General features: G+C 45.3%; 1 protein-coding gene across 1 annotated transcript in view; it reads left to right on the top strand.

Annotated features, from left to right (window-relative positions):
• The window catches only part of Prkch (protein kinase C eta), a 200,684-nt gene that overhangs the window by 114,735 nt on the left and 71,912 nt on the right, over positions 1–14,037 (top strand). The window contains exons 6-9 of the mRNA XM_027418245.2: positions 704–833; positions 2,924–3,051; positions 5,709–5,852; positions 6,087–6,260. Of these exons, the coding sequence (XP_027274046.1) occupies positions 704–833; positions 2,924–3,051; positions 5,709–5,852; positions 6,087–6,260 (576 nt within the window). The remainder of the gene's footprint in view (positions 1–703; positions 834–2,923; positions 3,052–5,708; positions 5,853–6,086; positions 6,261–14,037) is intronic.

Here is a 14,037-nt window from a genome sequence, read left to right as displayed (position 1 = left end):
AGCAGTCATCATCTTGCCCTTTCTCATGGTGCACCTGTAGTTTCCGCTTCAAACCGTGAGGCTGATCATAGAGCATATGGCAAGGAGGTACGTGAGAAATGACACATGAAGAAAAACCTTTAAGTCTTCACTCCCATTGTCTAAATGCAAATGCCAGATGAAGGCTGGAAGGGCTGAGTGAGATAGCCACTGCAGGGTCACTTTGAGATGGCTTCATTCTGTGACCCCATGCCTTCTGAATGGCATGGTTTCTAAAATTGAGAGAGAACTGTGATCTGAATATTAAAAATGACAGAAAATTTTAAGCCAGGCGTTGGTGGTACACGCCTCTAATCCCAGCACTCAGGAGGCAGAGACAGGCGGATCTCCGTGAGTTCGAGGCCAACCTGGTCTCCAGAGCGAGTGCCAGGATATACTCCAAAGCTACACAGAGAAACCCTGTCTCAAAAAACCAAAAACAACAACAAAAAATGACAGAAAATTTTAAATTTCTCCAAATGGCAAATGGTTTAACCCACAGCTGTATCTCAGTCCTGCTTGTTCATGAACAAAATGTGCTGAGGCTTGAGTAGCCAGAGCTGAGCACAGTAGAATAATATACCCAGCTCAGGTATCATCACGATACTTGGCATTTGTTGTGCTCCTGTTGCAGTTATTACAAAAGATGTGCTATGAGGGCTGAGCTGTTCTTCTCTTCCTCCAGATTGCAGAGCAGAGGTTCGGAATCAACATCCCACACAAGTTCAGCATTCACAACTACAAGGTGCCCACGTTCTGTGATCACTGCGGCTCCTTGCTCTGGGGGATAATGCGACAAGGACTTCAGTGTAAAAGTAAGATGCAGAGGCACTGCCTTTCTACTTCTCCATGGCAACATCATACTAGAAGCTTGTGGAGTTCTGCAGGCTCAGAATCTGACCTAGGCCTGGTACTTTGCATATCAACATCTGAGTTGTGTTATTTATGTATCATGCATTGGACGTGTAGTACATGTTAAGATCTTATCCCTGGAATAATAGTAGAAGACAAAATTAGATGTTAAGTCTAGTGATCTACCATGCTGGTTGTTAGATACTCATTGTTGAGTGTAGACTGAACATTGTATTTTTAAAAGGCATTTGAAAGAGGCATTGGAGGAATTGTGGGGAAGATAAATGGCTAGAAAAGATGGTTTGGGTTCTAAGGAAGACCTGACTCTCACCAGAAGTAGGCAGCTTTTGGATTGTCTCTGTAGCAGGAACTGCGTGGGTGGTCTGCAAGAGCTGTGTGATGTGACTGAAGGAGCAGGTAGGGCAAAGAGGGATGCTTTGATGGTGGCTGGCACCTTACCAACTGTACCCAGTGCTGTTCAGAGTTCTTGCCTTTTCACACGCTCTGAGTGGGGTGGAGACCAACCCCTGTCTTGTTAGACATTGTAGAGCTATTGGCCTGGAGTTCATCTCCCATTAACATGTGGCTATCTGGCTGTCTTGGGGTGCATCTGAAGCATTATCAGATGCACATTGCAACGACAACTTCTGTTGGCCATCTGGGATAGTCAAAGTGCGTCTGTCAACAAAAGGGACCAAATTCTAGTGAGGCAATGTGTGACACATGCCTCTAATCCATCACCCAGGGAACTGACACAGGAGGAGCATGCTGTGTCAAGGACGGTCTGCATAGCGAGGTCCAGGGCAGCCTGGGGTACAAAGAAAGGAGGAAACCAACACAAACAGAAACAGTGAAGTTATCTGCCCCTCTAGCATCCTTTTCATTCACCTGGAATAGCAGCCAGCTCAGCTAGAGGCTTTGGCTGAACCCCGGCTTGATGCCGGCCTGATGGTCTCAGGAAATAGTTTTCTTCTATGTCTGTACAGATCCATGCATGGGACTCATTTACACTCCCCTGTCCCTAGGTGCCTGAGAACAGCATACCTCCAATGACTTGGCTCCTAGAACTTCTGTTCTTACTGTCACAGGGTTTTTCTAAAAGGTCATTATAGTGCATATCCCTCAATTTTCCACAAAGCTAATGAAGCTTGAGCTTTGGGCCTTGCTCTGCTTGATGTGGCGTTCTTTTTCATAGAGCAAGCTTCCCCAATGACAAACTCAATCCCCATAAAGTCTAGTTTGTGCTGTGCTTCCAAAGATGGACCGACCCCATCAAAGAGGCATTTGTGGCACAGCGCTTCAGCCAGGCCTTCCATCGGCAAGACCTGGAGAGGCATTTATTTCTGTCCATTAAACCTTAGAGCCTTTTTGAGCACACCAAACACAGCTTGCTTTGCTCGATTCTCCAAATGTCATTTACCCTGACCTCCAAGCACTTTAAAGGGTGCTTTTTTGCCTTCCCCTACTTAACAGTTAGAACCACAGCCCCTCCGGATATGCTTTGTGGGCTAAGAGGGCTACCAAACCACAACAGTACCCAGCAAGAAGCTGTACAAAAGCTCTCTCCTCTCAGAAACCCATCCCTACCTTGTTTGAACAGTGACCCAGCTGCAGCATGTATATGGCTGCTTTTTATTTCACTGTTGATCAAGACGAGGGAGGAAAGTCAGGTGGCATGATTCTTTGTTATCTAATCACCTGCGATTGTCACCGTGATGAACATTTTAATCTTTATAATGTATCTTGCTGCCAAGGCAGCAGCGACTGTTACATGTGATTTAGATGAATCTAACCCATCAAGTCACAGTAAAAAGAATCGAAATCTATTATTTGAAATCTGTTATTCTTTAATGTGCTAAGATTTCTGCTTCTGCACAAATCAGAAATAGATAAAATGCCAGGAGTTGTTCTTCTGAGTATGAATTTAATTTTGTGAGATGACATTGTCAGCCTGTAGAATTCTCCTGTCACGGTCCTTAGGTTATTAATGTTCTCTGCAGCATATGGTGACTTGGTTCTTTTGTGACCCTGGATTCTGTTTTCTTCCCTGCAGTATGTAAAATGAATGTACATATTCGATGTCAGGCCAATGTGGCCCCAAACTGTGGGGTGAATGCGGTGGAGCTGGCCAAGACCCTGGCAGGGATGGGTCTCCAACCCGGAAATATTTCTCCAACCTCGGTAAGCCTGTTGCCTCTGCTTGCCTATTGTAAGTTATTCAGATATGGTGAGCTCAAGTGAGAGTACAGGGAGCATAATCTTCACAAATACACTGAACAGGTCTCCTGCACTCAGAAAAGCATTTCTCTGCCATCCAAGAGTCTACTCACAGTATGGCAAGAAACAGTGAGCATGCATGTATATCAAGGAAGCAAGAGAAAGAAGCGCGCCCCTCCCCATTAAAATCAGTTTCCCATCAAATTGATTTTTTTTTTTTTTTTTTTTTTTTTTTTTTTTTTTGGTTTTTCGAGACAGGGTTTCCTGTGGCTTTGGAGGCTGTCCTGGAACTAGCTCTTGTAGACCGGGCTGGTCTCAAACTCACAGAGATCCACCTGCCTCTGCCTCCCAAGTGCTGGGATTAAAGGCTTGAGCCACCACCGCCTGGCCAAATTGGTCTTTTAAAAATCTCAGAACCTAGATGCCTAGGGTGTGTCCCTGACTGGTGACCAAGCTGGACAATTGGCCAGTAGCCACAGGCCTCAGCTTCCTTATCTCCAAAAGGATTGAAGGTGACAATGCCTGCGGTTTTCCATTTCCCTAGACTGCATCATGTGTTCGGGATTGAGAATTGTCTATTACGTTCTGCAGCTGACAGCTCCTTCCTCTGGACACTTGGGAATGGGTGGAGTGGTTCAGTTGCCCTGGCCATGTATGGTCCTGTAACCTCCCTAAGTGACATCCAACTGACATTGTCCATCAGAGCCTTGGCTGCTTCCCAGTTCTTACTTCTGCCTTTCTGGCCTGTGTCTGTAGTGGGCTGGGAAGTAGCCATGGCTGGATGACTGTGAGATCTGAAAGGGGTAGTTGGAGAGCTATTTCCGGAAAGGCCCAGACCCCATCCCCACCCCCATGAAGTCACATCTAAGTACTGTGGAAGGATAGCCATGGTTGGATGGCTGTGAGACCTGAAAGGCATAGTGCAATCCCTCCCAGGTTCTTGGAAGGCGGCAGCAGCATGGCTATTTCATTCCCTTTTACAGAAAGGCTTCTGCCAAGATCAGGGGCTCGCACCAACAGTAGGCTTCAGGAAGGCCCTGGGAAAGTCCCTCTCTGCCTGCCTGTGTTAGGCAGGCAGGACGTTAAGGTGGTGAGGCAGGGGAGGATCCTAATGCATAGGATGTTTGGTGCTGAGATTGTGGCTAAAATATGGCAGGCTGTGTGACACAGTCCCGGAATGGGCAGTGCCTCCTTGTCTCTCAAACCAAGAACCTTTAATGCTATGATATTAAATAGTGGGGAAACCAGATTTACCTGCCGACAGCACATCATTAAAAAGAGAGAATTACAAGTAAGCAAAGAGAAAAATGGTTTTAAAAAGAGATTAAGGAATGCTGGCTCTTGAGTTTTTAGCTTGAATCAAGAATTTGGGCTGAGGAAGTAAAATTTAAACCGGGACCATTTTTTATACTTTTGACAAATTTACAAGAGATTTGGAGGGTGGGGGATATCTGGAAAAACCACCACATTTGAAATATAATCAGTTTTATTATATTGTTATCCCTGTCTTGTGGTGTTAAGATCCTTGAAGGTGAAGGCTGTGGCATTGTTGGTTTATTTTCAACATTGCTTACAAGTCCCATCAGGGCCTAGAGCCTAGGCACATTCTTTAAAAGTAGATTCATCAAGAACTTCTAAATCTGCCTTCTGGGAATGAGGGAATAGCTCAGTGGTATCGTACTTCTCTAGCAAGAATGAAGCCATGGGGTCCATTCACAGCACCACAAAGGACAAAACAAACAACAATTAAACAAAAACAGCCTCCTGGGGGTTGGAGAGATGGCTCAGCAGTTAAGATTGAGTACTGTTCTTGAGGGGGCCAGAGTCCAGTTCCCAGCACCCATGTCGGGTGGTACACAACCAACTAACTTCAACTTCAGGGGATCCCAAACCCTCTTGTGGCCTCCATGACACCTGTTCATGGGTGTACCTGCCCATACACAGGCACATACACAATTAAAAATAATAAAAATAAATATTTTTAGAAACAGCCTTGTGTTCTCAAAAGGCATTTAAAGATGTAAAAAGTAAATGTGACCATTTTAAAATAATACAGTGTGCAATAAGACAGTAATTTAGCCGTATTTTTATATTTAGTATGAAAATATGTGTCTGCATATTGTTTTAAAAATGTATAACAGGAGAAGGCTAGTGAGATTTTAGATATTTGACAGTGCACATCATAATTTTTTCGTTCCTATTTTACGCTGAATTTTATTTACGTAATTTAAGTTTTTGTATTAAAAAACACGGCTTGTCCTGCTGCTGTGACTCTCTGAGCAAACATGAAATCATCCTTTGCATGAAGTGGTCACTAGGTGGCTCTCCTGGCATTGACTGCTCTGTGGAGAAGCTATTACAGAAGAAACCACAGTGACCAGCCCAAGACATTGGCATCTTCATTTGTGCACAAACTTGGATGCATTCTCCACACAGCAGTGCATGCATACAGACCAGAAGCGCATGGTGACGTGGTTTTGAGTTGGAGCAGCTGAACGTCTGCCCAGGACTGATTTCTCCACATGCTGGGTAGAGGCTGAGACACCTCACAACCAGGAATGTCTCCCTCCCATACCAGCCTTGTGCTGTGACAATAATTTCTGCATTTCTCCTCCTTGCAGAAACTCATTTCCAGATCGACATTAAGACGGCAGGGAAAGGAGGGTTCCAAAGAAGGAAATGGGATTGGTGTCAATTCTTCCAGCAGATTCGGCATCGATAACTTCGAGTTCATCCGTGTGTTGGGGAAGGGGAGCTTCGGGAAGGTGAGTCTGGGCTTTGATAGACTGGATTGGAGTAACAAGCATGCTCTCTCTCTCTCTCTCTCTCTCTCTCTCTCTCTCTCTCTCTCTCTCTCTGTGTGTGTGTGTGTGTGTGTGTGTGTGTGTGTGTATGTGTGTACATGTATGTATGTATGTGGGTGCACACTGGTCCTTCTCACATGTACCAACACCCTCAACCTTCCAGTCTCCCTCACACTCCCTCCTGCCTCTCTCTAGGTGATGCTCGCCAGGATAAAGGAAACAGGAGACTTGTACGCTGTGAAGGTGCTGAAGAAGGACGTGATCCTACAGGATGACGATGTGGAGTGCACCATGACTGAGAAGAGGATCCTGTCCTTAGCCCGCAACCACCCCTTCCTCACCCAGCTGTTCTGCTGCTTTCAGACGCCGGTGAGTATGACTGGTGCTCCCTGCCTCACAGCCTTGTATCCTAAAGAGCTGAGACAATAGTGAGAAGTGACTATGCCAGGAAATCGTATGGAGTGGGCTTTCAAGACATTGGCCACTTCTGATGACCCGGGCAGACGCCTTCCTTCATGCTGTCCCATAGAACGCTCACCTCAAAGGTTGTGTGCCCTGATATTGAAAAGGTCTTCAGACACGAATTTCCTACAGTAGAGAAGTTACAAAAGTGTAAGAGGAAAGTGATTGGCATGGGTCATCTTGGTGAATTTGGCTGATTCTTCTCCTATATTCAGGATAGGCTTTGGGCCTGAGTGAAAGAGTTAAAGAACACCTGGTCTTGATTCATCCCAAGACCTTGCTCCTGGCCTTAAAGACCCTTTGTATGGTACCTTGGACTGGTCTTGGGATTTGACTCTGCCTGTGATGTTAAAAGTAGCAAAGCAGAAAGCTTTTTGCTGCAATCAGAATTCTGAGCTAATGGTAGTTAAGCAAAAAAAAAAAAAAAAAAAGAACCAGGGTGTTCTTGGTTCATTTGATAATCGTTCTTGTTAATCCACACCATGTAAAGTCTGGTGGTGATCCCTGGGGTTGGATTCATTGCCCGGTGCCATTAAACCTGTCTTCTACTTGTTGGCTCACAGTATTTGTTGCATCTTTACACCTCCCACCTCCACAGGACAGCATCCAAAACAGAGGCCAAGGGGCCGCATGTGCCACTCTCCTTTTTTAGTCTTGGGTCATCTTTTGTAGCATCAGGAGCTGGAGAGGAGATGCCTCCCAAAGATGAGCTGATGTATCATGACTGCCTTACACTAACTCAGGTCCATTCTCTGGGCACATCACTTCTGCTGTCTTTTTAGAGTTGGGTCCATAATGGAGCTTCTCTATCAGTGAAGAGGGAAGGTGACCTCTATGAAGGCACCTGGGTTCCAACAAGTGAGTCAGAATTTTCCTGCTGTTCGAAGCTGAACCCTGGGCGTGTCCCTCAGCTGTGCTGCTATCAGGGAACCTGAGGTGCTGTGGGAACACACAGGGGCATCCCACCTGACTACAGATGGAAATTCACAATTAAGCTGAGGCCAGAAGTGAGACTTTGGATTTGTTGGCAAAAAATAGTGCTCCCCACAGTGTGCAAACAGCTCCCACAGAGCTGGGGCTGAGGCAGAGCATCGGGTGTGAACAAAGCTAGCACAGTGTGATAGTCTGAATCTGAGGAGGGCCTAACTGCAACTGCAACTGCAACTGCGAAGGAAAGCAGGACCAGGCTGGGGAGGGCAACAGAAAGCCACGGGAGAAACTGACAAACTGATGGAGAGGAATGACAAGCCAGGCTGAGATCATCTTACACTAGGTGGCACACACATCCTCTGAGTGTCTTTGTCCTTACTGTCACAGGAAGCCTTTCAAGGAAATTTTTGTCACATAAAAGCATATACACATTATATGAACATCACCCTTTAAAAAACACAAATGGGCTGCAGAGAATGCTCAACCATTAATAGCAGGTTCAATTCCCAGCACCCACATACCTGGTGCCTAACAACTGTCTGTAACTCCAGTTCCAGGGATACTGAGGCCCTCTTCTGGCCTCTGTGCATACCAGGCATGCGTGTAGTGCACCCACATAAATGCAAGCAAAACACCCATGCACATACACTAGTTCAAAAAATACAAACAGTGCTATACACTATGATTGCACTCAGTTTTTAAACACAATAACAGTAACTCTTGGAAATTGTTTTGTATTTGCATACATCTAGCTGTTTCATTTTTAGTACTTGTATAATATTTTATGTTAAGAACATACTGTGCTAGGCATGGTGGAATATATCATTAATCCCAGCACTCAGGATGCAGGGCCAGGTGGATCTCTGAGGCTTCAAGGCCAACCAGGCCAGACAAGGTTATATATTTAGATCTTAGCTAATATATATAACTATATTAGCTAATTTATTATATATGATTTATTGTATATAATGTATAATCATTTAATCTATTTAATTTGTATTTAATTACCTATCTACTCTTTTACTTCAATCCACCTTGCAACAAGTCCCCTTGAACTTCTACCTTTGCATGTTTACAGAGCATTCTACAGGGCATATTGTTAGAGGTAGTGTTGCTCAGGAGAGTCCGCTTGTGCCTTCCTCCGTCATCGTTGAAGGGGTCTAACATTTTATGGTCTGCCCTTGAGGCATTGTGCTGATAGCTTTGCATCTGCTGTCTTATTTACTCTGCACAGTGACTCTATGCAATGATAACATTTTAGAGGGCATAGGGATTCCTCACTTAGCAGCTGGAGTCTTCATTAGCATTGGTGGCCATTTTCTACTGACGATCTGATGTCTGGCCACAAGGTGGCAGTCGTGACTGCAAAGTGGTCTTGATGCATCCACCATAACAGTGACACCCTGGAGCATATTTAAAGGGTGTGGATTTCATACTGTCTCCAAAACAAAGACCAAGAGGAATGCTCCCAACCTCCAGGTTAAAGGATGAAAGGGGTGATGGGAGCCAAGAACCAAATGAGTTCTACACATGGTCACTGGGAGACAGAGTCTCCATTTTACCCTCTGGGGATTCTGGTGCTGAACTTCCATCTGCAGGATATCCTCAGGGTCTACCCCTACTCACTGTAGCACCTGGTATAAAGGACTGAAAATGCTAGTCACTTCAAGGAATGCCAAGGTTAGGTGACTCTAGCTACTTGATTCTGCAAGTCATGGCCTCGCCTCTCAACAGCTCAGCAGTGAGCCCAGGTAGGGCAATAGAGTTCCCCACCCTCAAGTTGCCTGTCAAATGCCATTTCACTGGGAGTGAGTGTCCTTGTTCAGTAATGTGATGTCCCATCCCTCATGGCTCTATGGGATCCCTGTTACTAAAGCCCAGATAAGGGGGGCCACTAAGAGCCTCTTGGACTAGTAGAGGTGGAGACATGGTTCAAGTGTAGGTCAGGCTGACTCTGACCCATGAGTCATGCATAGTCTCACACCACGTATGAGTGGTGGGCCACCAGCTGCTGAAACATCTGTCTACAGAGCCATCAGAACTAGTGACCCGAGTCCTCCTTAGTTTCCCTGTGTCTAATTGGCCTGAGTATGTTGTAAAAGCCTCCAGTCCTCATCACAGGAGAAAAGTGAGGCTTCTGTGAGGATTTGGGGAGAGGATAAAGAAACTTCTCATGGCTCCAAGGTGAAGCTGACTGCCAGGTTGCCCATGCTGTAGTGTATAAAAGAATAAAAATTCATCATAAAAACCAAGGCCATTCTGTGATGAACACTCACTTCCCCACACCAGAGGCAACCATCCTGACACTCCCCACACAGAAACCATAAAGTGGGAATCCAGGAGCTCCTCCTGTTCTTGCCAAAAAGAAAACACTAAGCAAATTTCAAATGCTAGATAATTTAAGTTTTCTATATAGATTTAGGAATTCATAAACTTTTCTGTCAAAATCTCTCCATAAATGTTATTGCTTGTAAGGGTAGAAATAAGTTAGAATTCTCAAGCCTTCTGATTGCATCATGCTTTTGAATGTTTGGTAAATAATAATCTTTATCGAGACTTGTAAAAGCTGTTGGATCTGCTGGTTTTAGTTTTCATTGTTTAGCCAAGAGAAACAGTGTAAGGATGAGGTAGATATATGTAAGGCTCCTTAATTTGGAGTAGCAAGACTTGGAACTTGCCACTGAACCTGGTGACCTGAAATTGGTCCCTAGGGCCTACATAGTGGAAGGAGAGAAACGATTCCCTGAAGTTGTCCTCTGACCCCCACACATCAACTGTGACATACACACGCACGCACACACACACACACACACACACACACACACACACACACACACCAAATAAATAAATAAATAAATGCTTTTAAAAGATGCTTAATTTTTAAAGATGGTTAATATATTATTAGTCCATTGCTACTATTTTTTGACTGAGAGCCCCTGGGTCATCCCACCCTTAGCCCTGGTACCCATCGCTGTTTTCTCTGTTTGTGTGAGTTATTTAGATTTGATTTTCCATGCCTGGCTTATCTCACTTAATCTTCTCCAGATCCATCCATGTTGCCACAAGTGACAGGGTCTCCTCGTGTTTTAGGGTTGAATGATACCACATTGTATGTCTACTCCACATTTTCTGTGTCCGGTTCAATCATATCTTTGTCCACTCATCCACACCATGGATAATGCTGCAGAGAGTGGGGCATGCAATTCTCTCTTCAACTCGCTGACTTCATTTTCCTTGGGAATACACCGAGCTAATGGAATTGTTAGATCATATGCGTGTTCCATTTTAATTTTTGAGGTATCTTCATACAGTTTTGGGCAGCGGCTGACTGACTCATAGTCCCTCCGTGGTCTTCTTTCCTTCCCACTGTTGCCAGGACTTAATTCCTTTCATCCTTTTAAGGGAAGTTCTGGTATGGAAGAGGCGGCATCTCAGTGTGGCTGCAAAGTGCATTTCTCTGATGGTTAGTGGTGGCAAGCATTTTTGTTTCATGCATCTGTCAACCATTTATAGTTCTTCTTTTGGGGAAATATCTATTTAGAACCCTTTCTTTGTTTTAGATTTTTGAAGTTATTTTCAAGTTGAAACAACTTGAGCTTTTGGCAAAGGGAGTGTACTACTAGTGTACTAATTGAAGAGAATTTCCTTTGGAGTATGATAGCACATACCTGAGTCCCAGACAGGGAGGTAGCGCCACTTGAGTTCATGAGTTCTAGATCCGGCTGGTTAGTTTTTTTTTTTTTTTAAAAAAAGTACTTTGTGTCAGACATTGTCATAAGCATCTGACATCCATGATTAATGAAATGTTGTTGTCATCACATAAAATAGTTGCAGTCATTATCTTTGCTTTGTTGGTTGTTCAGGGAAACATGGAAATATTAAACACTCCCTTCAAACCCAACACTTTTAGGAAGCTACAAAACTAGAAGGTTCCAGGAAAGAATAGAGAATTTACAAAGATGAGTGGTTTGAATCCACATCAAGTTCTGATCAAGACAGGGAGCTGGCTCTCGCTCCCCACAAATGCACCAGCAGGAAATGATGCCAAGAATCTTACCAGGGCTACAGTTGAATGATAGAATTTCTGGGGAAGTGTGTATTTTTTTCAAATATGTGCTACATTTTGTTTTAAACAACAGAGAAAGTGAGAATAAGGCATTTGCTAGCAAGGAGACTACTTGGTCACTAGGGCCCTGGATCTCAAATCTAGAGTGCTTCACTCCTCAGTCCTTTGAAGTTAATTCACACCCATTCAGGTCCTTTCATATTCATTAGTGGCTGTCAGCCTTTTGGCATTTACGGCCTAGAATGGAGACCCGACTGCCTTCCTTCTGCAAGCAGGCTTACCACTTGAGTAGAAGGAGCTCAGCTGAGGCCAGGGAGAGAGAGAACTGAGCTACTGAGCTTGAGAGAGACAGATAGGTAAGGGTAAGAAAGGGCAGGAAGGGGGAGTGGCAGAGTCAATATTGGTCAGATGCTTTAGCCTTTGTTCAGAGACCCATTTCAGAGCAGGGCTTCCGCTTTGAAAGCACCCTGTGGCCAGCACCTGGGAGAAGGCTGCACGGAGGTCCCTCCTCACTCCTTAGGGGTTTAGCTCTGTGATCAGCTTCTCTGGTGGCTGGAGACCACAGAGATTCCCAGAGCCAGGAGGGACAGATCTGGCTCTTTGCTGTAGGTGTCCTCAGAGAGCTGGGGCTACTCACTTTCCTGGGCCAGCCCTGCAGATGGAGCTCCTGGCAGCCCAGCGGGATCCACAGCTCTTCACCTGTGGGTTAGCACAGCCAAGGCCTGATTTCTGAAGGTGCAATTGTTTAGAGTCGGTGTACACAGTTACATGATGCTCTCAGCTAACCCAAGTGTGTTAAGGAAGTCACTCGGCAACAGGAGGGCAAGGGAGCATTGCTTTCTCCATATTTTTCTCTCTGTTATTGTTTGATAGCTATTAGTAAAGCAGTGTGTGTAAGTGAGAGGAAGGAGTTATTCTTCCACACTCTTTTTCAGGCAGGCGATAGCATTAGAACCTTGGGTTAAAGTTCAGTATCTCACTTTCCTAGCACCCAGTGTCTTTAAGAAATTCCTTGTTTCCTGTTTTAATTAGTTAGGCATCTCCACCCAAAAGTATGTCCATCCTGTCCTTCTTAGTAGGCAGGGTACCTCTGGAAGGGGTCTTGAGTGGGAAGGGGCTGCACACACAGGGCAGGGGCAGATTAGCCACAGCCCACACTGCACGGAACACTAAACTTCAGGCAGCACAGCCAATGCCCAGGGCATCCTGAGCTGCTGCCGGCAGCTGGATTGGGAAGGAGGGACACTCAGCTCCTGTCATGGCATCTGCTCCCCATGCTCTGATGTGGTGCCATCTGAGGCAAGGAGAAGAGACCCCAAGGCTGCAGGTTAGGAGAGAAAAAGAAGAGACAAAGGCAATGAGAGTCTGAAGAGGCCCTGGTTAGCGTCAGCATTCCTGGTTGATTCATGGAGTCCAAATGTCCTGGTTCTGCAGGATGGACGAAATGCAGAAGCTGGAGGTTGACTGAGACCTAACATCCATTCTGGATGCTTCTACTCATTACTGCTGCCTAGGAGAGTGCACGCTGCTATTTAATAAATACCTGTTGGATGAAGTATCTTGCAATCCAAAACAGTTTGGATAGCTGAGGTCCAAAGAGGTTAAACAGTCTGTCCTTGGTCACAAAGCAAGAACGAGTATGTGTGTTCTTGACTGGATTATGCAGGTCTGTGCCATGTCTGTTACACTGTAGCAAGAAATCTCCCCCTCCCTGCCGTGTCTATGTCTGAGAGGAATACATCACTGTGCTCTCCTACAATATGTGTTTTCTGGCCTTTGTCAAACACCTAAGGATACTCCTTCTGATCTTTCTGGAACTAGGTTTCCTCCTTTCCCTGAGCAATGACTGCTTCACATGCCATTTGGTCAGCTTATGGGTCATTTGTTGTAGTTTGCCTTTGGCTCAGATGAAAATAGAAAGCAAACTAGAACATGGTATTGGTGTTTCCCATCTCTGCTTGCTCCCTGCCCACCAGTATGCTCCATCTTCCTATTAGGTTGGTAGCTATGGAGACAGGTCCACAGACCATACTGTGTGTTGGACTGACCTCCTCAACTGACAGCCTCTGTGGACAGTGTACAGCGGGCCAACTTTAGGCACAGGATTTGGCCTTCTGAACTCTGATGCTACCAGGCCTCGGACTTCCTGTTGGTAAACAGGGTCTTGAACAAGAAAGGGAAAAAGAGTGAGAAGGTCCAACTGTTCCTCTGCCCCTATCTCTGACTACATTTGCAGGATATTTGGTGTGACTGGAGCTGCAAACAATTGTTGTTGAGGTTGTTTAACTATAGCTGGCTTGTTTACGGTTGTCACCAACACTAACAACCTAGAGGGTAAGCAGCCCCAGCAATTTCACATCTGGAAAGATGTTTTGTGGCACTGTGTGCATCATTCCCTTTGGTGTCCCCAGTCTTCACCAGAGTTAGCCTCGGCCACATGTGCTCACAGTGACTGGAAGTGTTGGAGCTGGTGATTGCATCACTGTGGTTTTCGATTACCACAGTGAATCAAGTTTCCAATCCCCTGTCTTCAACAGTGTCCTTGGAAGTTCAAGCACCAGCACTGGCGTCAGGGCTGAAAAGAAGGTGGTCTGGTAAACAGTCAGCCCTTCTTCTTGGTCTGGAGGGAGACTTGCACACATGGAGTGGTGGTGGGAGGTTCAGCTCATGTGCTAAGTGTGAATAGTT

This window comes from Cricetulus griseus, chromosome 5, assembly GCF_003668045.3.
Source record: "Cricetulus griseus strain 17A/GY chromosome 5, alternate assembly CriGri-PICRH-1.0, whole genome shotgun sequence".
Lineage (NCBI taxonomy): Eukaryota > Metazoa > Chordata > Mammalia > Rodentia > Cricetidae > Cricetulus > Cricetulus griseus.
This window is presented reverse-complemented; position numbering and strand designations above follow the sequence as displayed.